The sequence below is a fragment of the Vicia villosa genome, linkage group LG4 (assembly GCF_029867415.1).
Source record: "Vicia villosa cultivar HV-30 ecotype Madison, WI linkage group LG4, Vvil1.0, whole genome shotgun sequence".
In the NCBI taxonomy this organism is placed as follows: Eukaryota; Viridiplantae; Streptophyta; class Magnoliopsida; order Fabales; family Fabaceae; genus Vicia; species Vicia villosa.
Window position 1 is genome coordinate 140985552 of NC_081183.1, and position 27181 is coordinate 141012732.

General features: G+C 34.0%; 1 protein-coding gene across 1 annotated transcript; it reads right to left on the reverse strand.

The window, feature by feature from the left end:
• Window positions 1-470: 470 nt before the first annotated feature.
• LOC131595328 (receptor-like protein 14) lies at window positions 471-23698 on the reverse strand. Its single transcript, XM_058867653.1, has 3 exons — window positions 23293-23698; window positions 10677-10823; window positions 471-508 (listed from the first exon to the last, which is right to left on the reverse strand). The coding sequence occupies exons 1-3, from the start codon at window positions 23690-23692 to the stop codon at window positions 477-479; spliced, it is 579 nt and encodes a 192-aa protein (XP_058723636.1). The 5' UTR covers window positions 23693-23698; the 3' UTR covers window positions 471-476.
• Between the last annotated feature and the right edge of the window lie 3483 nt (window positions 23699-27181).

Below are 27181 nucleotides of genomic sequence, written 5' to 3' on the forward strand. Positions count from 1 at the left end.
AATAAAACAAATAATAAATATATTGGAGCAATTACAAAAATTAATCAGTGGTTAGTTAATTAAGAACGTGGTCAGGTTAGTTGTTTTACAATTTTTTAATTTAGTTATTGTGGAATTAATAAATAATTAGAAGAAAAGGTGATTAATTAATTAATTGAAGAAGTGAATAGTTTATAGTAATTAATTAATTATTATTAATTTTTTATAATTGGGTAGTTTATAATAATTAATTAATTATTATTAATTTTTTATTATATTATTTGATGAAAAAGATTTGGCGGGAAAATTTGGTAGGAAGAAGTTATAGGATTATAATTTAGTAATTTTTTATAATTGGGTAGTTTATAATAATTAATTAATTATTATTAATTTTTTATTATATTATTTGATGAAAAAGATTTGGCGGGAAAATTTGGTAGGAAGAAGTTATAGGATTATAATTTAATATGATATGATATGATGATGTACCATACTTTTCAACAATATATGCCTTCTTTGTTTTTTTTATCTGCACAAAATGAATAAAAAAACAAAGAAAAGTTAAACACAATAAGTAAAAAAACAAATAAATTCATAAAGATAAGGGTGAAGGAGAGCAAACTTCAAAAACACTACGTAGAATGAAAGAGAAAATAAAAATTATATATGAGTTATTGTTTCTTTAAATATGCTCAATAAGTTAAAAAAATAAAAACTAACCACTACATGAGGTAGTGGCTAGAAGTTTTTTAAAAACTGAAAATGAGAAGTTATAAAAACAAAACCACTTATGTAGGCATGAATTAATTAAGAACGTGGCTAATTTTTTATTTTTGCTATACTATAAAATAATTAAATAAAACAAATAATAAATATATTGGAGCAATTACAAAAATTAATCAGTGGTTAGTTAATTAAGAACGTGGTCAGGTTAGTTGTTTTACAATTTTTTAATTTAGTTATTGTGGAATTAATAAATAATTAGAAGAAAAGGTGATTAATTAATTAATTGAAGAAGTGAATAGTTTATAGTAATTAATTAATTATTATTAATTTTTTATAATTGGGTAGTTTATAATAATTAATTAATTATTATTAACTTTTTATTATATTATTTGATGAAAAAGATTTGGCGGGAAAATTTGGTAGGAATAAGTTATAGGATTATAATTTAGTATGATGATTTGATGAAAAAGATTTGGCGGGAAAATTTGGTAGGAAGAAGTTATAGGATTATAATTTAGTATTTGGGCCTTTAATAGTTGTTGGGCTTTTAGGTTTAATATCCATTTAGAGTAGTATATATTGTAGTCTCATAGAGACATTTAGAATCAATCAATGAAAAATCAAAGTTTATTTTATCTTTTATTCTCTTAGCTTGTAGTGTTCTTCCCCTTTAGTTAGAAAACCCTAATTTTATAGTCTTGATAGGAATCTTCCTATCATGCACCTTGAAAATTATAATCATACCAACTGAACTAAATATATTGTTTAGATATATGCTGCTTTTTATGTTATATATAATATCAGTTTCATTAGTCTTTCCTATATTTATTTCTTTAATATAAATTTTAGATAATATTTTTTATAATTAAATATTTAAAAACTATATGATTAAATTATATTTAAAGGTTTCTTATAAAAAAAGGTATATTGTTAGATTTTATTTTACAATAATATATTCCAAAAATTGGATATTAGTGTTATTTTTAATTAAATTCTATGAATATATAGATAATAAATTATTTGAGACGGTCCTGGTTATGATTGATCTAATAGCTCTCAGACATGAAAAAAAATTCGGTAAATAAATGAATTCTACATTAAATACTTATGAAAAATAATAATTGTATAAGTTAAAATTTCACTCAAAATATTTCTTAATATTTGTGTGAGAGATATCTTAATCACACAATCAAAATTCAATGAAAAATATAAAAATAATTTGATGCTAACTTGTGCTTATGAAGTCCTAAGAACAACTAAAAAACTTATTCCTACATAATTACTACTAATAACTTCTCCTCTTTTCACTACAAGAAATATGTTGTCCAGCGACATATATTAGCGACGTGTATTCCACGTCAGTAGTTGCGACGTGTTTCCCACGTCTCAACATACTTTTATAATTAAAAAATCATTCCAACGTTATAATCAGACGTGTCAGAGTTTTTTTTAAAAAAAAATAGTTGCGACGTGTTAGTCACGTCACTACTAAAAAGTAAAAAATAAAAAAAATACAAACTTTAACGTTGCAGTTGGAGGGAGATTTGAATTTTTTGAATTTTAGTAGTGACGTTACCTCCACGTCGCTACATAATAACTGGGAAAATAACTCTGCCACTTTTACAGATGTGGCAGAGGGTGTAATTATTATTTTGACCGTTTAAGGCTAGCGACGTGCAACCCACGTGGCAAAGTTGCGACGTGATGTTAACGTCGCTAATGTGTTAATTAATACACGCTTTTCTCTTCTTCCCCTTTACCATTTCATACGCATTTTATTTGTTCTTCTTCTCTGCATCTTCTCTGCAACTCTCCAAACCCAAATTTTATCCTCTCCCAAAATCCCCAAACTTTCAATCTCATTCAATTGCACTACAAGGTATTCAAAGTATTTTATAATTTTGTGTTCATACTGTGTTTTATGCTGTCAATATATTGTTTAATTTTTTTTCATTTAATTTGAAGGAAGAAGAAGGTAAAGGAAGAAGAAGGTGAAGGAAGAAGAAGGAGGAGTAGATTGAAGAAGAGGTGAGTTTTTAAACATTTTTTTAGGTTTTTTTTTTTAATTAAGTTATTTTTTAATTAGGTTATTATAAAACGAAATTATAGATTAAATATTATGTTGTTGTTTAAATTTAATTAGGATATTAATTTAGGGTGTAATATATTTTCCAATGTTGTTTAAATATTAATAGAAAAATGTTTAGATTTATTATGTTAGAAAAATGTTTAGAAAAATATATAGAAAAATGTTTAGAATATATATTAAAAGTAAAATATATGTTATATATAAAATGTTATATGGAAAAATGTTTAGAATAATATATAGAAAAATGTTTAGAATAAATATTAAAAGTAAAATATATGTTATAGAAAAATGTTTAGAATAATATATATAAAATGTTTAACTATTATATTAAAAATACATTTTTTTAAAAATTAAAATATATATTAAAAGTAGAATATATGTTATATGGTATAGTTAAAATAAAATAAAATATAATATGATTATATGGTATATTTCTAAAATTGAAATATACATGTTATGGTTATTAAATTGAAAATACATTTTTTTAAATTAAAATATATATTAAAAGTATAATATATATTATATATGTATATTTAAAATAAAAAATATAAGTAATCACATGCATCATAAATAATGTTTAGATTTATTTTTAAAATCTGTTTTTTATTTTCTAAATAAAATATATGTATTTTATGATATTAATCTTAAAAACTTAATATTACTAAAAAAGAATATATGTTAAATAGAAAAAGAATATATGTTATGTTATTGTTATTATATTAAAAATACATTTTTTTAAAATTAAAATATATATTAAAAGTAGAATATATTTTATATGGTATATTTAAAATAAAATAAAATATAATATGATTATATGGTATATTTCTAAAATTGAAATATATGTTATTGTTATTAAATTGAAAATATATTTTTTAAATTAAAATATATATTAAAAGTATAATATATATTATATATGTATATTTAAAATAAAAAAATATAACATGTGTAGTTAAAAATATAATATGTGTAGTTAAACATATTTAATAGTAATATTTTCAATATAACATGTGTAGTTTAAAATATAACATGTGTAGTTAAAAATATAATATGTGTAGTTAAAAATATTTAATAGTAGTATTTTTAATATAACATGTGTAGTTAAAAATATTAGTAGTATTTTTATTAAATAATATTTTCAATATGTGTAGTTTTAATATTCTCAAAATGACAAAGATTGTATGAATATGCAGTATGGAATATTATCGGTATTATCGTAGTTGGATGTACGATAGAACATTTCCAGGAAGAATGGGACTTAAACCCAATTTTATAGTAGGAGTTGAAGGGTTTATAAGTTGGGCGTTTGCTCAGGAATTATGTCGAAGCGAAGGAGGAGTTAGGTGTCCCTGTCTTAAATGTGAATGTAGACCAATAATTAGTGACCCACAGGAAATAACAGCTCATTTGCATAGAAGGGGTTTCATTGCAAATTATTGGGTTTGGACGTTTAACGGTGAAGAACTGCCTAGTAACGTACAAGAGACTAGCAACTCTCATGCTTCAAGTAGTCGGCCGCCTGTGGAATATGAGGAAAACTTTAATCTGATTGGTGACATGGTTGAGGATGCTTTTGGTGTGAACGTGACCTATGATGAGCCTGAAGATTTTGGTGGGGAAGAGTTGCCGAATGAGGAAGCGCAGAAATTTTATCAGTTGTTGAATGAGATGAATACGCCGTTGTTTGATGGATCGTCTGAGTCAAAGTTATCAATTTGTGTGAGATTGTTGGCCGCCAAGGCAAATTGGAATGTTCCTGATCAGTGTTTGGAATTCTTCGTAAAGATGATGTTGGACTCAACTGCAATGAAAGACAACTTGCCTACAACATTTTATGAAGCAAAGAAGTTGGTGTCGAAGTTGGGCTTAAGAGTAAGAAAGATTGATTGTTGCATTAATGGCTGTATGTTGTTCTACGACAATGAGTTTGGTACTCAAGATGGGTTGTTGGAGGAATGTAAGTTTTGTAAGAGTCCAAGATATAAAGTTCCCAGTAGAGCCGTTAACACTAATCAAGACCGTGTAGCAGTAAAGTCCATGTTTTATCTTCCGATAATACCAAGGTTAAAAAGAATGTTTGCTTCAATGCACAGTGCAAGTCAAATGACATGGCATCACACAAATAACACAAGTCCAGGCACTATGAGGCATCCATCTGATGGCGAGGCATGGAAGCATTTTGATCGAATGCATCCTGATTTTGCCGCAGAACCTAGAAATGTCAGGCTTGGATTATGCTCGGATGGATTTACTCCCTATGTCCAAGGGTCGGGAACCGCATATTCTTGTTGGCCAGTTATTGTAACCCCTTACAACCTCCCTCCTGAGATGTGCATGACAAAACCATACATGTTTTTGACGTGCGTCATTCCAGGACCTTCGAGTCCAAAAGCAGGAATTGATGTGTATTTACAACCTTTAATTGATGATTTGAAGAGATTGTGGATTGGAGAATGGACTTATGATATATCACGTAAAGAAAACTTTATAATGCGAGCTTCATTGATGTGGACCATCAACGACTTTCCAGCATATGGCATGTTGTCTGGTTGGGGTACGCATGGCAAAATGGGTTGTCCGCATTGCATGGGAAACAACAAAGGGTTCACGTTGGATAAAGGTGGGAAAAGCTCGTGGTTTGACTGTCACCGAAGATTCCTACCACGAAATCACTCCTATAGAAGAAACATGACAAACTTTAAAAAAGATGTACGAGTGAAAGATTCGCCTCCGCCTCGATTGTCACCATGGGCTATATGGGAACAAGTTAGTGAGCTACCAAAATTTACAAATACTGGCAAAGAATGCCGAATTGAAGGATACGGAGTCACGCACAATTGGACAAAAAGAAGTATATTTTGGGACCTCCCGTATTGGAAGGATAACTTGTTGCGCCATAATCTAGATGTTATGCATATTGAGAAGAATTTTTTTGATAATGTATTTAACACAGTGATGGATGTGAAAGGCAAAACAAAAGATAATGAAAAGGCCAGACAAGACATGGAAAAATGGTGTAACAGAAGAGAGTTGGAGTTGAAGCCTCTACCGAATGGAAAGTTATTAAAACCCAAGGCTTGTTTCACTTTGACTTCCCAAGAAGCTAAAGCTGTTTGTCGATGGCTAAAAGATTTGAGAATGCCCGATGGGTATTCATCAAATTTATCAAGGTGTGCTGACCCTAACACTGGGAAGTTGCATGGAATGAAAAGTCACGATTGTCACATTTTCATGGAACAATTGTTACCAATTGCATTTGGCTCGCTACCCAAACATGTTCTTGATCCACTGACTGAAATTAGTCAGTTTTTTAGAGATATTTGTGCGTCAGCTTTAAAAGTGGAAGACATCATGAAGTTGGACCAAAACATTGCAATCATTCTTTGTAAGTTGGAACAAGTATTTCCGCCTGGTTTCTTCGACTCAATGGAACATTTACCTGTGCATCTTGCATATGAAGCCTTTCTTGGTGGACCAGTTCAATATAGGTGGATGTATCCGTTTGAAAGGTTCATGGGTGATTCAAAGCGATCAGTGAAGAATAAAGCAAGAGTTGAAGGTTCTATATGTGCACATTACCTGCATCGAGAAACATCACATTTTTGCAGTCATTATTTCAATCACTTGATGTTAACTCCTAGAACCATACGGAATCCGGTAAATGTCAACCAGAGGAGTCAATTCACCTTATCAGTATTCGGTCTTCCAGGTCGACCTTCTGGAAAGAAGAGTGTGCATTGGTTGACCCAGAAAGAAATGCAATCCGCACATGTCCATGTCTTGATCAACTGCGTCGAAGTTAAACAATACCTTGAGTAAGTTTACCCAATAGTTTTTTTACCTTTGTTGACAATGTCTGTATACCAAACTTATTTAACTTATGGTGTATAAAATGGCGATCATATTGAAAACAAAACCGCAAGGTCATATTGAAAATGGCGATCAAGTAGAAGATGTTGCCTATCAAGTTGATGATATTGATCAAATTAATGAAGTGGTTGCAGCTGAAGACATTACAAGTTTGTCTGATACAATTGTTGAGGGACATCAAGTTGATGCATCTATATTGTTGGTTGAAAATAATGTGGATGAAGAGAATGATGAAGAGTTTGAATCCGATGACAACAATGAAGAGAATGACGAAGAGAACGACGAAGAGAACAACGAAGATAATGATGAAGAGAATGATGAAGAGAATGATGTGGATAGCGAAGATGAAGAATAACTAAACATTGAATGTATATTTATATGTTAATGAATATTTATTTATGTGTTAATGAATATTTATTTATGTGTTAATGAATATCTATTTATGTGTTAGTGGATATCTATTAAATATCTATTTATGTGTTAATGAATATTTATGTGTTAATGAATATTTATGTGTTGATGAATATTTATGTGTTGATGAATAATAAAATAGGTAAAATGCCACCTAAGAGTAAAGATAGTGGTAAGAAGTCCCAACGTCCGAGGATAGTAGTATGTGAGGCGCCTCCCATGGTCGTGTCTTCCCGCCCTCAGAGTGTTGATCCTATGTCTTTAGCCAGTACTCAGGCTTTTACCCCATTACTCTCCTCCCACACATTTCCGTCTGGGGTACCGCCATCCTTCCAGTACTCAGCGGTACCGCCATCCTTCCAGCATCCTAGTGTGCCCTCGTCCTTCCAGCAGGCGGGAGGACCTAGCTTTCCATTCACACATACTGGTGTGCCCCCGCCCAGCTTTCCATTCGCCCATACTGGCATGCCTTCATCCTTCCAGCATACTGGAGGATCTGGTTTCTCATATCCCATGCAGATGACTTCCTCCTTTCAGCATACGGGAGGATCCAGCAGTTCACCTCCGACACGGGCTGGACGATCTCCTAGTCCACGCCCCACACAGGCTGGACGATCTACCCGTCCACGTCCGACACAGGCTGGACGATCTCCTAGTCCACGCCCCACACAGGTTGGAGGCTCACGCACCCCACATCCCACACATGTACCAGCCCGTGAGGTTGATGAGGCAGTTGATGAGATAGACGGAGCTGATCTTCGTGGGAGGGATGATCCCGATGAGATTCATGTCGTTGACGGTAGATTTTGGATTCATCCCGAAGGAAGCAAGTAAGTTTCCTATTTAAAAACTTTAATATATGTATACATTTTCATTTTTTATATAAATTTATATCTAACATTTTCATTTTTTGTTTCAGTTTTACGCCGAGTCGGACTGCTGCTAGGATTGTTAACTATATAATTCAGCAGATGTATAAATCAGCTTTTAAGAGCTATGGGGACGTCAAAAATAAAGATGAATGGTTTAGAATGTTTAAGGTATTGTTATTTATGTAGGTTATGCATTTAATTTATTGTTTTAGTTATAGTTATTTAAATAAAATTCTCATTATAATTACTTAACATTTTATTTTAATGTCATACAACATTATTGCAGGAGAAATGTGTGTGGGATCCTTTGAGTGAAAAAAGTGTTCAGAAAGTTTTCAATACCAGATGCTCTAAAAGAATGTCTGATATGCTGCGGCGAGTAAGGGAGAATTATGAGCTTCACGGCATCCGTCCTAGCTGGATAGGCGAGGAGGTTTTTCAGGAGCTTGTAATATATTGGAGGACTCCACAATTCCGGGCTAAATCAGAAACCTTTAAGAAGATGAGGGCATCTGAAAAGGGCGGTTGTGTCAACACAGTTGGAAGTATTAGCACCGCCGAGCATGCCCGACGATTGGTAAAAGTTTTAAAATTTTTAAGTTACTTCTTTATTCATAATATAATTTACTAATTATTTTTAATTATATTATTTAGGCTAAGCAGTTGGGTAGAAGACCATTGATGCCTGAGCTGATTTCGAGGACCCGGACAAGGAGATCGGGAGGTGTTGTCGACGAGTGCACTAGGATGTATCTTGTAAGTGAAATTTACGTTGTTTATTTTTTTTTATATTGATACAAAGTTTGTGATGTGAATTTCATGTGGCAATTGATAATTTGCCACGTGAAAATCATGTGGCAAATCATAAGTTGTGGCGTGAAAATAACGTGGCAACGTTTTAATATATTTTAATTTATAATATGTATATATTTATTTAGTATCATTAAATATGCATTTAAATATTTAACTTAATTTTTTTTATTGAATATTTGTGCAGGAAGAATATGATAGACGACTTGCCATTTTTCTGGAAAATAATCCTCAATTCATGCCAGCAGAGGGGGAGCCGCTTAACGCGGATGTTGATCACTACATTTGGTGTGACGTTATTAAAGATAAAGGGCCTAATGGTTGCCTTTTTGGGGCTGGAAATTTGGCGTCCAGCTATAGATCTGGTGACCGTAATCTGTTCCAAAGAGTTCAGGATGGAGAGGGTGGATCGCGTCAACCAAATCTGACACAGGAACAAACTGAATTAGTAAGGCAATTGGCGAGACGCGAAAGTGAGGCCCAGATCGAGATGATGCGGAAGAAGCAGTCTGATATGGAGTAGCAGCATGCGCGACAGATGGAGGGCATTATGAAGAAGCAAGCTGAGATGGAGGAGCAGATGAGACGGTTTATGCAAGGAGGAGGAAATTACAGTAATGCTCCTCCTCAAGAGCCGGAGGATGACGGGGTGGCTGATGATTTTAATCCGGATAACTATTTTCCGGATGATGCCTCTTAAAAACATTTTGTATTTTATTTGTTTTAAATTTTTTTTAATGTAAAATATTCTACATTTTAATTCATTAAAATATTAGTTTTAAATTTTTAATTTTATTTAATTGAATTTATTATATAATGTTTATTATATTAATTTATTTTATATAAATTTATTATATAAATTAGTTTTTATAGATTTTATTATATAAATTTTATTTTATAGATTTTATTATATAAATTTTATTATATATAAATTTTATTATATATATTTTATTATATATTATATTTTATTATATATTAATTAATTATATAAAATATATAAAATATATAAAATAAAACAAATCTAGCGTGAATAAATTTAAAAAAAAAAAAGCATTTAATGTAGCGATGTGGGAAACACGTCGCTACATTGGTCAACAAACACACTTCCCCACACCTGCCACACCTGCTGTGTGTGCAGTGGGATGTTTCCTATGTAATCCTGTTGCGACGTGGGAGTCACGTCGCTACTTTCTGACGTGGTCTCCACGTCGCTACAATGTTGCCACGCGTGCTCCTGCGACATAAATGCTCACGTCGCTACTTTTTGTTTGCCACGTGATTTTGCATGTTGCGACGTGTAATCCACGTCGCTGAAGAGAACATTTTTTGTAGTGTTTAATACCGAAAAAAGGAGAAAGCGATAGAGAAACTTAATTTAAATTATTAGTGGGTTTTTTATAAAAATATATATTATTAGATTTATTTTATAATAATATATTAAAAAATTAGAAATATTAATATTACTTATAACTAAATTTTTTGATTAATTATTCAATTTATTTGTTAAGGGCCTATTTTTCCTATTTGCCCCGGGCCTCTAAAAAGTCAGGACCGGCCCTATATATATATATATATATATATATATATATATATATATATATATATATATATATATATATATATATATATATATATATAATTTTTACGAAAATTTTTTGTTGCAACTAAAATTTTAAAATGGCAAGTCTCACAATTGAGTCATGTTATTTAAAAAAGATTTATATTAAATCTCTTAACTTTTTAAAATATTTTTTTCTAATTAAATAATTGATCTTTAAATTAATTGTTAATTAGACAAAAAAAATTATAAAGAGTTAAGATATCAATATAAATCATTTTAAATTAAAATATCAAAATAAATTCTAAGATTAATAATTTAATATTTGAGTACAAGAAATTTATTAAATCATAATTTAAAGTACCTTGAGCGGAGAGGTTATGGCCTATCAAATTATCACTGAGGCTCAAAGTTGTAAGAGCAGTTAATCCATTCAAACTTGACAAGATGCTACCATTTAGACGGTTATATGAAAGGTCTAATGCCTTCAAATTTTTGAGTTGTGGAAAACCTTTAAAAGAAGCGAAGCAAGTTTTCAGAACTTTACACATTAACAAGTATGTTGTATGATGATGCCATGTGCTTTCAACACTATCTTGGAGTAATTTATAAATTACTCAACAAACATATTCTAGATTTAAGTATACGTAGATATAAGTAGGGATGGCAAAAATAGCTGAATTCTTGTAGATAAAATTTGTCATAGATGCGTGGCATGTAATTTAATAGGTATTTATAGATAAAATAAAAGGATATTTAAATAATCATTTATTAATGAATATAGATACGAGTTTAATTTTACATGTGGCCGCGAATATTCGTTCCTTAATAAATTATAAAAGTTATTTAGATATTATTATTAGTTTATTATATTATATCATTTCTACTTTTTTATTGTCCGCTCTTCCATCATAACTCACAATCACAGTATCATTTTTTTTGTTAAAAGTGAAATGTATATGGATATTATGGTTTAATGGAAATGAAGAAAATTAATGTGATAAAAAATTATAGTTAAAATATAAGAGATTTGTATGAATGTTTTATGATAATAACTTTTGTAGTTTTAAAAGAAACTGAAAATATTTTTTTTCAAAACATAATTTAAGAAAAATTGTGTTATCTATGGATATCTATAAATATCCCTAGATACCTTAAAACCCGTGAATTATCCATTTAGAGGATATCCGCTTGAATATAAGATATGAATATCATATTTATCCAACAGAGCGGACATGGATATATATATATATATATATATATATATATATATATATATATATATATATATATATATATATATATATATATATATATAGGGCATATCATATGAGAATGCCATATTTATATGAGAATGAATCTGAACTATTGGATTTTAAAATAAATGGTGGAGATTATGGATGAATCTTTTTTTTCTCTCTCCTACATTTTAAAATAAATGATGTAGGAGAGAGAGAAAAAATTCACCCATAATCTCCATCATTTATTTTAAAATTCAATGGTTCAGATTCATTCTCACATTCTCATATAAATATGACATTCTCATATGATATGCCATATATATTCTCATATGACATTCTCATATATATATATATATATATATATATATATATATATATATATATATATATATATATATATATATATATATATATATATATATATATATATATATATATATAAAATGATTAATTGATCATTCACTCTTGAATTCAATAATCTATTTCATAAATGTGATTCAATTACATCACTAATTTGGATCTACATTAGGATTCTAATTTTGTTCCCACAACAAGTTTAATCACGAGTTTCATATACTTTTTTGGAGAGTTTAAAAAGCGTCAAGAGTCTGAATGACATTTAGACGGTGTGACTTAACTAATCACACTTGAATTTAACAGTGTATCTTACAAGTAAGAGTCACCTACATCACTAATCTTAATCAAAACAAAAATTTCAATTTTGTTTCCTCCTTGAGACTAGCCATAACTTTGATACTATTTATTGGGAAGGTTGGAGAATATTAGAAGTGTAAATAGGATTTAGTCAACGTGTATCTTAACCATTCACACTTGAATTCCTCAATTTCTCCTATAAGTGTGAGTCACCCACTTCAGTAGCCTGAAACATAGGGTGTGAACCTAAAATATTAACCCGCCTTACAAAAAAGTGTTGGTAAAACGAACATTTTTCAACGGACTAACCTATTTTATTACTCCTAATCTTAATCTAAAATAGGATCGTGTTTTCTTTCCCATCAAACCTAACCATAATTATGATACTACTTATTGAAGAGTCTTGAGAGCGCCAAACATATTAATAGATTAAATATTCAAAATCTAGCATTCTTATGGTATTATTTTCAATACATATGTCTATGTTTTCTACACCAAAACAATTTTAACTTTGTCAATGTAGTTGAGGTTGGATAGTAGTTTGATATGTGAAGTTTATAATTTTTTCATGAAAAAAATTATAGTACAGAGAATTTATATTATTTATGTAAATTTTTACATAAAGATTGTAATTGAAAGGAATTATATTTTTTTTAATAGCAAACATATATAGAATGATAAAAATAAAGTTTACAACACAGTTAAAGGCACCGGCAAATCTCCACTAGCATACATCCCGAAACACATTTCATATTTGATACCGGAAAGAAAGAAAAAAATATAAAGAATTAGTTTGAGTTTTTTACACACAATTTTAATTTTGTCTATAAAATTGAGTTTGGATAATTATTTGATATGTCAAGGTTTATAATTTTTTCATGAAAAAATTAAAGTAAAGAAAATTTCTATTATTTCCATATAAAAATTGTAATGGAAGGTTTGAATTTGAAGTGACAGAGCGGGGCGATGCTAAGCGCGATTTTCCTTCGTTTCCGGTGAGGGTCTGGTGGTGGTCCCCTAGTTTGGGCTCTATTAATCTCTCGTCTTCGGTTTAAATTCCTGTTCTTAGGAGCAGGGACCTTGGCGTGGGGTTATTTTAGGGCTTCTGGGTTGGATTCACTCCTGGGCTTCATCTTCTTGTCTGTTTTATCGCCGTCGGACTGGCTTGTGCCGTTAGATGGAGTGGAAAAGGGGTGAAAGAAGGGGGTTTCGTCATATGCCCCCGAGATGGGATATTTTCCCGAGAGGAGGTGCTTGCCGGAAAATGGAAGTCGAGTGGTTTTCTTTTTTCATTTCCGACTTTCTAGATTATTCGAAGGCGTTGGATCTCTTTGAAATATTTGGGTGTATTGCCAATGTGGTGGAGGTAGCGATTTCGCCGAGAAGGAACATGTGGGGAAAGAGGTTTGGCTTTGCTAGGTTTGTGGAGGTGGAAGATTCGAGATTGTTAGTTGTTAGGTTAGACAGTGTGATTTGCGGGGGGAGGAAAAATCACGCGAATATTCCTCGTTTCGAAAGAAACGGATCTGCAGGGGAGCTAGGAGGCGTTAAAGGAGGGAAGGGAGGAGACTTAGGAAGAACAGAGGAGGGGGTAGGAGGTTGTTTGAGTTGAGGGCGAATCAAATGAGAGTTGGGAATGTTACTTTTGCTGAGATTGTCGCTGGTGGGGAGAATGCTGTAAAGGAGAAGGCTCTGAAGTTGTCTTTTGAAGCTGATCCCGTGTCCAGGGAGAGGTGGAAGAAAGCTTTTGTAGCTGAAGTGTTGTCTCCCGGTGAGTCATATAATATCCAATCTCTCCTAGATTTAGAGGGTTTCTTTGCGATTAATGCGATCCCGTTAGGTCCTAATTTATGCGTTCTTGAGGAATCAGAAGTAGGGGTGTTGGACAGATTGTTAAGTGAAAGGGAGGATTGGTGGAAGAAACACTTTCGTTCTATTAGAAAATGGATACCCTCGGATGTTGATGTGGATAGGATTCTGCGCATTCGTGTTCTAGGAATTCCCTGTCACGTTTGGAACCGGTCTTTTCTGGTGTTTCTTGCTAATGTTTTAGGTGTTTTTGTGTCTGTGGAAGAGAGTTGTTTGAATGGTAGTGTGATGGATGCTGCTATTTTCTCTGTGAAAGTACCTCGGTCTTTTATCCTAAGAGAAAGTTTGGTTGTGGTGATTGATGGGGAGGAGTTTGAATTGGTGTTGAAGGAAGAGGCTATGAGTGGTTGTTCGTTGCAGAGTGGTCATAGTGTGCGGAGTAAATCCTCTTCAAGTTCAGGCACCATGTGGGGTGATTCGGTGGAGGAAGATTGGGAGCGGGACGACTGTTGAAAGTATTTGTGGGTAAATATTTTCTGTAATATATCGTATCCACAGGGATTGGTTAATATCACTGCCGTTCTATAGTTGTTTATTTTGAGTTAAGAAATTTGGTTTGGTTTGTTTTATACTAATAATAATATCAAAAGCAAATAATAAAATAAAAGCAAGTAAAGGACTTTGTGTTAACAAATTAAGAAAGATGTTGAGTCTTTAGGGTTCATCAACCTAATCCTATACAATTATCAATTAATTCACAATAGAACAATCCTTTGAATCATTATCTTCACTTATCCTCAAATAAGATTCCATGTCTGCAAATCAGATTAGATAACTTTTACCGGTATGAGATTCGATCTCTCCAAATCACAATAACGATAATAGTAATTAAGAACGATAATTATGAAAACCCAATTACAATTCCATCTCTGCAAATTGCAATTGAATCAATATAGTAACCTAGGGCAAAAGTTAAATCCTTTCTTTCGATCAAAGATTCAACAATGATGTAAATTAAAAGCAAGGTTTCTTATTGATAATAAATTCAAACAATTGTTCACAGGGATTAATCAATGGTAATGTATATTCATAGGTTAACTACTACCTTAGACTCAACAAGAGGGATTTAGCTCTCCATAGACATGAAGAACATACAAGAATCAATGGAGGAATTCATCTTCATCAATAGAATGCCTTCAATTGGTAAAGAATCCACCTTCTATTGTTATTCTCAGCTTCAGAATCAGATAGCTCTCCTAATTTCGCTCCCACCAAGATATCTCTAACCACTTGGAAACTAGGGCTTTAAAACAGAACTTTTGGGCTTTTAACGCCGAGGCCGCGGCGCGGCAACGGGCTGGCGCGGCGCGCCTAGGAACTCTCGCGGCGCGCCCTTTGTACTTTCCATCTTTTTCTTCAGCCTTTGAGACTTCCAGCTTTCTTTCCTCCTCATGTTCTTCTTAAGTTCTTATTCAGCTCAAAACCTGCAACAATAATACCCACAAGTGATTCGATTTGCTTTACGCACGAACTAAACTTATTCAGTTCAATTCTTAATAAAAACCTATGGATTCATCACATTTTTGCATTGGTTTAGAGAAGAAATCACTTATATTAACACATGAATTTACCATTAATTTACTCCTAACAACGACTCGGATTGTGAAGTGCCGGTGTGCGTGGGTTCAACAGGACATCTGTTGGAACCAGGGCCAGTGTTGACTGGGGATAATCTGGACTCGGATTTTGACCTTAATGGGGGAGGTTTTATGCTGTCTTCGGTACAGGGAACGGGTGACGGTATAGAAGACGAGTCAGTTGGAGAGTTTGACAAGGCAATTCTTTTATCGAAAGCTTCGGAAGGGAATGATTCTAAGGAAGGGATTTCGGGTTTCCTTCATCCGTTTGAGCCCCAGTCGGATGGATCTGTGGTGCCAGAGTCAGTGTGCTCCTTGAGAGGGCATGGAGAGGCTGATATTTTGGTCAATGGGGGGATTGGCAGGGAGGTGCGCGGAGGATGTTCGGATGGTGGTAAGGGGAAGGTAGGAAAACAGTTCAAGGGAGGCAAGAGCAGTAGGCGGAGCAGTATTTATAGTCACTGTTTTTTCAACTCCAAGAAGAAGAAACTGGATAGATTCAAGAAGAGAGTTAAAACAGTAAAGGGTAGAGCTTTGGAACCTTGTATTCTGAATGCAGAGACGGAAGGAGGAAGCGACGAGGTCGATCAACGTTGTTGTTTTAGTGGTGCTGAGATTGAGGTTAACCGGTGGGCTTCTCATATTGGGAATGTTTCAGTTGATGGTGTAGCCACTGTTCCGGCGCTGCAGGTAGACTCGGGTGGGGGCAGCAATGCCGTTTCCTCGGGGGATTCAGATATCCTTAGATGCAACAAGAGAATTTTAGGGAATTTTGGTCTTGAATCGGGAGAAAGGTTGTGGAACGCTATCTCTAAATTGGGCATCATTCCGGGGGAATCATCTTTTAATTGCAAAGCTAGAATTGAGGAGATGGAAGCTGAAGGGAAGTTGAGATTTGGCGAAGGGAATGTTTTTTCTAATCGTTTTAAATGATAGTAGGGACTTTCAATATAAGGGGAGGGGGAGTTTGATAAAGAGGAAAAGAGTTAGAAGTATTATTCGAAAGGGGAAGGCGGACATTTTCTTTATCCAAGAAACTAAAACGAAGGAGATATCCGAGGCAATGGCCAGGAGTTTTTGGGGGACGGAGGACGTGAATTTTTCATTTTCTGAAGCAAATGGTTTTTCGTATGTTGATTTTGTGGAACACTAGATCCTTTTCGGTTGTTAATAGTTTTCGTGGTGACGGTTATTTGGGGATTAAAGCTTTGGGGAACGAAGGTGTTTTTTATTTTGTTAATGTGTATTGGGCGTGCTCGTTGGTTTTGAAAAGAGAGTTATGGCGGAAGCTTTTGGAGTTGAAGGCTAAGTTCAACAATGAGAAATGGATTATTGGGGGAGACTTTAATGCGGTTAAGAAGAGTAGCGAAAGGAAGGGTTTATCTACAACTAGATCCGTGGCAGAGTGGAGAGATTTCAATGATTTTATTGTTGGTAGCGATCTTTTAGATGTGCCTTGTAAGGGAAAGAAATTCACTTGGTTTAGCGGGGATGGAAAATCCAAGAGTAGATTGGACCGTTTCTTGGTGGATGAAGGAATTGTAGCTTCGTGGGGGATTGAGGGTCAATTGGTGGGAGCGAGGGATATTTCGGATCATTGTACGGTTTGGCTTGTGGTTGATAAAGAGGATTGGGGGCCCAAACCGTTCAAGTTCAATAACGAGTGGTTTAATAACAAGGATTTTTTGCCTTTTGTGGAGAAGGAATGGGAGGCGTTGGAGGTTTATGGGAGAGGGGATTTTGTTTTAAAAGAGAAACTTCGATTGATAAAGGATAAATTTTTTTGGTGGAATAAAGTGGTTTTCGGTAGATATGATTTGGAGGTAGAGGAGGGGGTTAGAGAGCTCAATGAGGTGGAGGATTTGGATGATGTTAGTGAGGAAATGCTTTTGATTAGGAGAGATGCTAGTAGTAAAATTTGGTTGAATCTCAAAATTAAGGAAAATATGCTCATTCAAAAGGCGAGATTAAAGTGGCTTAATGACGGGGACTCTAATAGTAGATTCTTTCACCGAGCTATGAAAGAGAGAAGGAGGAGGAATCATATCGGCCCTATTATTTCCAACAATGTGATTATTTCTAAGGTGGAGGATGTGAAGAATGAAGTTAAGGTTCACTTCGGTAGGAAGTTCGAGGAGAGTGATCTTGTTAGACCGGTGTTGGAAGGTGTGGCTTTTAAAACCCTTAGTATGGCGGATAGCTTATCTCTCGAGGTTCCTTTCTCCGAGGAAGAGGTTAGGGAAGCGGTGTGGAGTTGTGATGGGTCGAAAAGTCCGGGTCCCGATGGGTTTTCCCTTCTTTTCGTGAAGAAAGGGTGGTCTTTTTTAAAGAAGGAGTTTATGTCTTGCTTTAACGACTTTCATTCGGGAGCGGTTTTGTCCAAAGCTATCACGTCTTCTTTCATCACTTTAATCCCGAAATTCTCTAGCCCGTTCGGATTAGATGATTATAGGCCGATTTTCCTAGTAGGGTGCATTTACAAGATTTTATCTAAAGTTTTGGCGGGAAGGATTAAAAAGGTGCTTCATTCGATCATTTCCAAAAGTCAAAGTGCTTTTGTTCCGGGAAGACAAATTTTAGATGGAGTTTTAGTGGCTAATGAGTTAGTGGATTTCGTTACTAAAGAGAAGAAGGATTGTCTTCTTTTTAAGGTGGATTTCGAAAAGGCTTATGATAAAGTCAATTGGAATTATCTTAAGTTTATGATAAGGAAATTAGGGTTTGGGGAGGTATGGATGAAGTGGATGGAGGCGGTGATCTTTTCGAGCAAAATGTCGGTCCTTGTCAATGGTAGCCCAACGAGAGAGTTTGTGGTGGAAAAGGGTCTTAGGCAAGGTGACCCTCTTTCTCCTTTTATCTTTGTTATTATTGCGGAGGGTTTAAATCTTTTGGTGAATAAAGCGGTGGAGAATGGGGATTACGCGGGGGTTAGAGTGTTTAACAATTGTTTTGTGGATGTCCTTCAATTCGCGGATGATACGCTTTTGATGGGGGATGGGAGTTGGAATCACCTTTGGTCCATTAAAGCAGTTCTACGAGCTTTTGAGCTTGTTTCGGGGCTTGGGATTAATTTCAACAAGAGTAAACTTATTGGGTTTAACATTAATTCTAATTTTTTGGAGGTGGCGGCTAATTTCCTCGCTTGTAGAATGGAACCGAAGGTTTTTACATTCCTTGGCATTAGGATTGGAATTAATCCTAGGAAGGTTAATGTGTGGAGGCCTTTGGTGGAGAGCATTAAAAAAGGTTAATTTCGTGGAAAGGTAGGTGGCTAAGTTTTGGAGGAGGTTAAATCTCTTGAAGTTGGTTCTTGGAAGTTTTCCTATTTTTACATTCTCTTTTTACAAGGCTCCGAAAAAGGTTATTCAAGAGATTAATAGTATTCAAAGCAATTTTCTTTGGGGTGGGGTGGAGGACAAAAAGAGGATTCATTGGGTGTCTTGGGATATTGTTTGTAGGCCGGTCGATAAGGGTGGTCTTGGTTTAAGGAGGTTGGAGGATTTCAACTTGGCGCTTCTTATTAAATGGAAGTGGAGGATTTTGGAGGGTTCCAATTCTTTATGGTATGAGGTGCTAAAAGCGCGTTATGGGGATATTAAGATTCAGGTGGCCGGTATTGGGGAAATTTCTAAGAATACGCCCAAGTCGACATGGTGGATGGATTTATTAGCTTTATATAAGAAACTTCCGGAAAGTTTTTTTGGTGATAATTTGTTCTTTCGTATTGGGAATGGGTTTTTCTACTTCCTTTTGGAATTCCGCTTGGTTGAATGAAGGACCTATTAAATTGTTGTTCCCTTCTTTGTTTTCTCTTTCCCGTTTGCAGGATGTCTCAATTGCAGGGATGGGCGGATGGATTCATGGCGAGTGGTGTTGGAGCGATTTGGGCTTGGCTAATCTGCCCGCGGATGCAGGTGGAACAGCAGCGCTGCTGCTGGATTTTCTGCGCCAGGCAGCTGGTCCGATTGCTGGCAGCATTGGCGACAGTCCGGGGTGGAGATTGACGGATCATAATCGCTTTACGGTGTCTTCTTGCTACGAGGATATTTGTATGAGAAAGGTTGATTTTGGGCCCCCAAACCGTTTTGATTTTGTCATGGAGTATATTTGGAAAATTGATGTTCCTTTAAAGTGTAAAGCTTTTGGTTGGCGATGTCTCCGTGATAGGATTCCGACAAAAGACTCGCTTGTCCGTAGAGGTATCCCTTTTTCTCCCTCGGCTTTGTCTTGCTCTTTTTGTGGTGTTTTTAGTGAAACTTCTAGACATTCTCTTCTTCTTTGCCGTATGGCGGATGATGTGTGGAGTCATATCGCTTCGTGGATTGGTTTGGAGGATTATAAGGCGGAGAATTTTAAAGAGACTTTTTGGATTTGGCATTCTTTTTGTAATAGGAAGAAAGTTAAAAGAGGTAAGCTTGGAAGCGTTTGGTTGGCAACTCTTTGGACGTTGTGGTTACATAGGAACAAGATTATCTTCAAGAATTTTAGTTGGAATTCTAGGGATGTTGGTTGGGATGTTAAAGTTTTAGTTTGGAGGTGAGTTTTTATTGGGAATATTGCTCATGCCAATTGTAACTTTTATGAGTTTGACAAAAACCCTTTGTTTTTCTTAAGTTAGGTTTCAATTGGTGGATAATTTTCCCCGCGGTTCCGACCGTCTCTTTTGTAATCTCGTTGTGAACATTTGTTCTTTTAATATATCTTGATTAAAAATAAAATAAAAATTGTAATGGAGAAAATTTATAATTTTTCGTTCAAAAGTTATAATAAGAAGAAATTTCAATATTGTGTTCCAAAATTGTAGTTGTGATAATTTAAAATTTTATTTTTGTAAAAATTAGAAAGGTACAAAATATTTTGTAATTTTGTATTTGTAAAATTTATAAAGTAAATAATAAAATATAATATTGCTTGCATTTATTTTCAAAAAATTTGAATTTTTTCTTTATCACATAATGTATGCATAAGTATGTGTCGTAATTAGGGGTGAAAATAAAATGAATCGAGTTAGCTTTTGTCAAGTCTGACCCTAACTTGTTAAAAATTAAAAGGTCTAAGTCTGTCATGTGGCCTATCATATGTTTATTTTTAGGCTTGAGTCTGATATTTCGGATGACTGTTTCGCCTTAGTCTACATAAAAGTCTATTTAATTGAAACATTTATAAATAAGCAATTCAACTAATATTTAAATAGACTAACAAATAAAAATATTAATGAGGTTAAATACTTATTTTCATTTACTTATTAAAGTTTACCTATTTACATAAGTTTTGTGATAATATTTGTTTGAAAGAACTCATGAAAACAACTAGAGACATTGTTAATAAGCTTTTTCCAACTTATCTTCAAAAGTTCTTCAAGATAACTAAGTTTTATTTTTGTATTTTATTTCAAAATATAAATAAAATATTATAATAATAATAATAATAATAATAATAATAATAAATTTATTCTTATTTATTTAAATAGGTCGGTCTAATAAACTAAAAATGTTTTTTATATGGCTTGTGACTTAGTCTTTTTAATTAAAGAAAACTTCTTTACCCACCTCCCTATGGGTGGTCACCTCCTGCGAAAAACCAAAATTACCCCTGCTTCGGAAGTTCATTTCCGAAAGCGTGTTTTTTTAAAAAAATTGACTTACTTCGGAAGTTCATTTCCGAAACAATTATTTCGGAAGTTCACTTCCGAAATACTGCGATTTCTGCAGATTTATCAAAACACTCCCCCTCCCCCAATCATTTACCCTAAATCAAAACAAAAAGTGGCAGAGGCGAAAATTTTTGCAAACAGAATTCCAAAGCTGCATCAAGGCTCCAATCACACTGCTAAACAACATTCAAAAACCCTCAATCCTAACACTTTGTAAGTTTTGAAATTTTTAGATCTATTATTCAAATGCATGTTATATAGGGTTTTAATTGCATAAATGATATATGGCTAGGTTGTTAGTAGTATTTAGGTTGTTTAGAAGCATTTTGATTTGGTTTGAAGGTTGATTTAGGGGTCTGCCATGGAAGTTGCAGGAAATTGCATCGCAGGGGTGTTTCGGAAGTTCATTTCCGAAAACACCTCCATCCCAGTTTTCGGAAATGAACTTCCGAAATATATCAGAAGTTCAAATTTTTTGTTTTTTATTTTGTCTCGTATATTAATCGATTTCAATTGTTTACAGAAACATGTCTTCTAGAGAGGGCGCTAAGAGAAGAAAGGATTCTTCAAAGAAAGAGGTGAAAGAGGTGAAGGAGGTGAAGGAGGTGAAGGAGAAGAAGAAGGTTTCGACCGGCTCTACTTCTCGTTCCCAGGGGGGCCGGGGCCCAGATGCTCAAGCTCAGTCTTCAGGCGTGAGAGTCGTGATCAACGCTGATGGTTCTGAGACTGAGTGGGATGAGGATTGGTATAATTATCTTCATTCGGAGGAGTTCGCTTGTCGGGAAGAATAACGTGTTTTTTTTTGTTTGATGTGTATTTTGTAACGCTCGTCGGGCAGAATAACATGTTTTTGTTTTGTTTTGTTCTGATTTCGGATTGTATCGCACAGTGTATTTGTATTGGATTTATCATGTTAGTTTTTGGAAGTGGTAACCGGGGTCGGAACATATGACGGATGAGGTGGATGTCTGGAGGAAGTAGAACTGGAGATACGTCCACCACGAGACAAAGTAGCCAATCAATATAAGCTATAGTTTATGATTATCATCTGGGGAGGTCATTTCTAAAAAATCAAGATTAAAAATAATAAGATTTTTTTTCCAATTTTTTGTAATGACGTCCCCTGATGATAATGATAAATTATAGCTTACATTGATTGGCTCCTTTGTCTCGCGGTGGACGTACCTCCGGGTCTTCTTCCTCCGGACATCCACCTCCTCCGTCATATGTTTCGGCTCCGGTTACACCTCCTGCGTCATTTGTTACTTTCAGTTGTACGTATTTTTATTAAAATAATAAATAAACCTTTTGAAATTTGGAAGCCTTTTTTTCTCCCCACCACTCTCTCATCCCCACCTACCCGTGTTTAACAATATGTAACTTTAATTTTATGTAATATTATCGTTGTAATTTTCACCCGATTAAATAAAGCGAATTGTTCATTTTCTTCTGTCCAGACCTATTTTCGGAAGTGCATTTCCGAATTCCTCCAAGGGGGGTGCGCTCGGAGATGAACTTCCGAAACACCACATTTTCTGAAAAGTGACTTTATTTCGGAGATGCATCTCCGAAATCAATATTTTATATTAAAAAAAACACGTTTTCGGAAATTTATTTCCGAAAACACCTTTTTCAAGAAAAAAAGTACAGTTTCGGAAATGAACTTCCGAAACAAGGGGTATTGTGGTAAATTCACCGGAGGTGGCCAAGAAGGTTGGGAGGTGGGTGAAGAAATTCTCTAATTAAATAGGCTTACAAAAAGTCTAGGTCATTTCTATTTTAAAAAAAGTTTGACATAACATGAGCCAGTGTAGGCTAGGTTATAGGTTCTTATTAATCGATCTGACTTATTCTTACTCTAATCGTAACAAAATGAATATAGTTGGACGAAACATTCTTATGCATAAATTAATGGTGTGTTTGGTTGTAAAATAGGAAGTATTATTGAATAGAACTAATAATGCTTTTTTAAAAAGTATGTGTTACCTTCTTTGCCAATGAAGCCCCCAAATCCATTGCGGGACAAATCAAGAAGGCGTATCTCTTCAAATGGATGGAGCAGCGAAACATTTAACATCACAGGAAACTCGCTAAACTGGATTTGTGACCAGCCAAGGTTTAGTTCAGTAATGTGTCCAGTCGAAATGTTAGAGCAGGTGACTCTGTTCCAAGCACAACAGTTGCTATTTCTATCATCAACCCATGAAACCAATTCATCGTCAATGTAACTGGTACTGTAATCATCTTTATGTGACACCATGAAGTGCTTGATATCCAGCAGACCAATTCTCTCATTCTCTAAGCATCCCTTGCATGATACTTCATTTTGTATCCACATTAAACTCACTAAATAAAAAAGACAGCTTATCATAAAACCCAACTTCATTTTTGAGAAATGTATGTATTGTGTTTCACTTTGCCTTGAGTTTGTATATTTATATAGCCTAAAAGATGAGATTTTTCTATCGCAAGAAACTTCCTCGAAGCAGCCAGAAAAGACTAGAGATCGTGACATTTGAGAAAATATTATAAAAAGGAAGAGATTATAAGGGAAAATATCATCTCCCTCATTCCTTATTCTCATACATTTTTTATTTACTTTAGTCACATTTAAACAAGTGATTAAAAATTAAGTTAAGTTAGTTTAAAAGAGAATTGTGTAGAAATAACTGACTATAAGAGAGTGAGTTCGAAAATGGGTCAATGTCACTTATATATATATATATATATATATATATATATATATATATATATATATATATATATATATATATATATATATATATATATATATATATATATATATAAATAAAAGGATGAATATTCTTTCTCTAAAAGTAAGTTATTATAATTTACTCCAATTTATTCTTTTTAATATAATGGTTAAAGATATTAAGCAATTAAATATGAACAGAGAAAACTATTACTTCTTATTTTCATCCATTAAATTGAAAAGATTCATGACTAAGATGTGAATATATATATATATATATATATATATATATATATATATATATATATATATATATATATATATATACACGAAAGCGCTTTTAGGGAAAAGCGCTGCTATAGGTTTCGCTAAAAACAAAACAAAAAAACAAGGGAAAAAAGCGTTGGTAAAGGGGGGAGGTATGAGAGCGCTTTCTAGAAAGCGCTGGTAAAGGGGGGGGGGGTACGAGAGCGCTTTCTAAAAGCGCTGGTAAAGGGGGGGGGGGGGGGGGTTACGAGAGCGCTTTCTAAAAGCGTTGGTATAGGTGTAGGATACGAAAGCGCTTTTATTCTAAAAAGCGCTGGTATAGGGGGGGATACAAAGGCGCTTTTGAAAAGCGCTCTCGTAGCTAATTTAAAATTAAAATTTCTAAAACAAAATTAACAAAACACGCTATTTGCCTTCACTGTTCTTCTCTAAGATAACGAAACCCATATCTCCCTCCGCGCTACTGCTACTGTTCATCACTATTTCTCGCCTAAAATCGCCGCCGTAGAGCCCTACAATCATCTCCTTCTCTTCACTGCAACGACATTCATCCTACAATCATCTCCTTCTCTTCGCCGCCATAGCTCAGCAGCAAAGTTCACACGCGAAGATAACAAATCTTCCCATTCTGCATAGCTGAGTTCGAATCGATTTTGATTTTCACATCAGGTATCTTTGATTTCTAATGAATCTTGTTCGTTTAGATGGGTTTTGGGCTCGAATTTTGAATACAGTCATTGCAATTGGCGTTAGGGTTTGTTTAATCAGAAAAGGTTTTATCGATTTTGTATTTAACTCAGACTAAAACTAAAACACATCATTGTCAAATAGAAATGGTACAGGGCTATAGTGTTGCGAAATTTGAACAAATCATTGTTGCTTTCTGATACGGTGTTTTAGGCCAAAGTGTTTGAACTATAGTGTAATACAAATTGAACAAGCCGCTATTTTCTGCCATATGCGATTGACAATACTGCTAGCATGATTAAGTTCTCATGACTCTGTCGATGTAAATGTTAGTTCTATATAGAAATTGCAAAGTAGATGAACTGAAGGCGGAGACCGACAAAGTTGCCCTCTATAGTGCTGAAATGCTAGGCTCAATTTTTTACGAATTTGTTTTTAAAATTATGATTCAGTTTAGTTCTCATTGATATGATAAGCTTGTACGTTTTGAGTTTGAATTAATATGGTTTGTGCTTTTTCTCGTTTATTCTTATAGTTGAATTTTACATTTGGTGCAAGTCTTAGGAAGTTTATAGCTCAGCTGCATTTTTTGCTTCTCATAAAGAGGTGTGAATGCCATTGTGGGTGGTGTTGGCTTAGTTTTCCAATTTTTTTTCAGGTGATCAGGTTGTTACCTTCAGTCAAGTTGTGCTGGAATTTAACTCAGTCGTCGGCCGCCACAAACTCTAACAAACTCCATCCATGTTTTCCTCTTTTCTTTTCTGATTATTCCGCATAGTGCTCGGCTTAACTAGTGACTGCAATTTGATCATTTTAATGTGCATATAGTTAGATTTCTTCTGATTATTCCGCGTAGTGCCATATTTAATTTGGGAGGTGTTTACGGTGATTTCCGGTAAACAACCGCTAGTCTTCCAAACTATAAAATATATTTTGGTTACTCGCAGGATCGACTAGATTGATCCTAGGACATAGTCAAACAATTGTCTTTTGATATAATTTGGTTCGTATTTGTTAGTTCTTGCTTCGAGACTTGTTTGGGATGTGATCATATGACTAATCATGTGAAATAAACTTGTTATACACGTAAATATAACTTCGAAAGAAACATAGAAGAAATGTAAATTGCAGAAGCGTAAAATACAAGAATATAAAGTGCAAGAATGTTAAATGCAGGAATGTAAAGTGCTTCGAATAAAAATCAAACGAAAAATAAAATAATTGGAAAGATACTTGAATAAAGGAAAATACAACTGTATTTAAAATGGTGTTGGTGTCATACGTACATTTCTCAGCGAACTCTTTCTCTTAACACTTGATACTTGAGTAATCTTGTGAATGATTTGTACAAAATGAACACCCTGGATCCTAATACTAAGACCCTTATTTATACTAATTCGACCCTAACGGTCCTACGCTAATGAAATGCCACGTTGCTTCACATGCATATACTTCAAATCCTTGGGCGCCATCTGTCCTTGATCGGTTACACAGAATATTTCGAAATTCAAATCTTCCCGCCCGAGTTCTCTTTCGATAGGTGGCAACGTGATCTAAAATGAGAATGCCACGAAATGCGTAAAGCTTCAGTACCCTTTGTCTTTCACGAAAATGCTTAAGTCCAAAAGACAACTTATTTCGAATCAGCTTCGATCTCCATCATCCTCACTTCAACTTAAACAACATCCTCGAATCATGGCCATCAGGAGCCATTTTATTCTCAGAAATGGTCATCAGAAACCATCATTCTTCGAACTCTAATTCTTCAAAGAATATTTTCTTCAAACGAAATCTCCAGCTAACAAATTGCCCCCAATAAATGCCTATTTCGAAAAACAAAAGAAATAGGCGTTTCTTATCATGATGAGATTTCTCTTTACTCATTTTTTAGAGTTCCAAGATACTTAATTACCGTCATAATTATTTATGACTCATCTTTCAAAACGTCTTGTCCTTTTCAAAAACGTCTCTTCAAGACGTGCATTCCCACGTTTTGTCATTACTTGTGATCATTGCTCCTATATACTAGGAGTAAAGCTAACAACTGTTCAACCGCCGTTGGATTAAATCACCGCTTGCCGCGTGTCTTTTGACCTTTGTTCAAAAGATTAGAAAAGGTTCCTACTAAACCTTCAAATACTTAACCCTTTGCCTTCACATAACTTCATCTTTCATCTTTCTGCAACCATCATAGAGAAAAGAAATCTT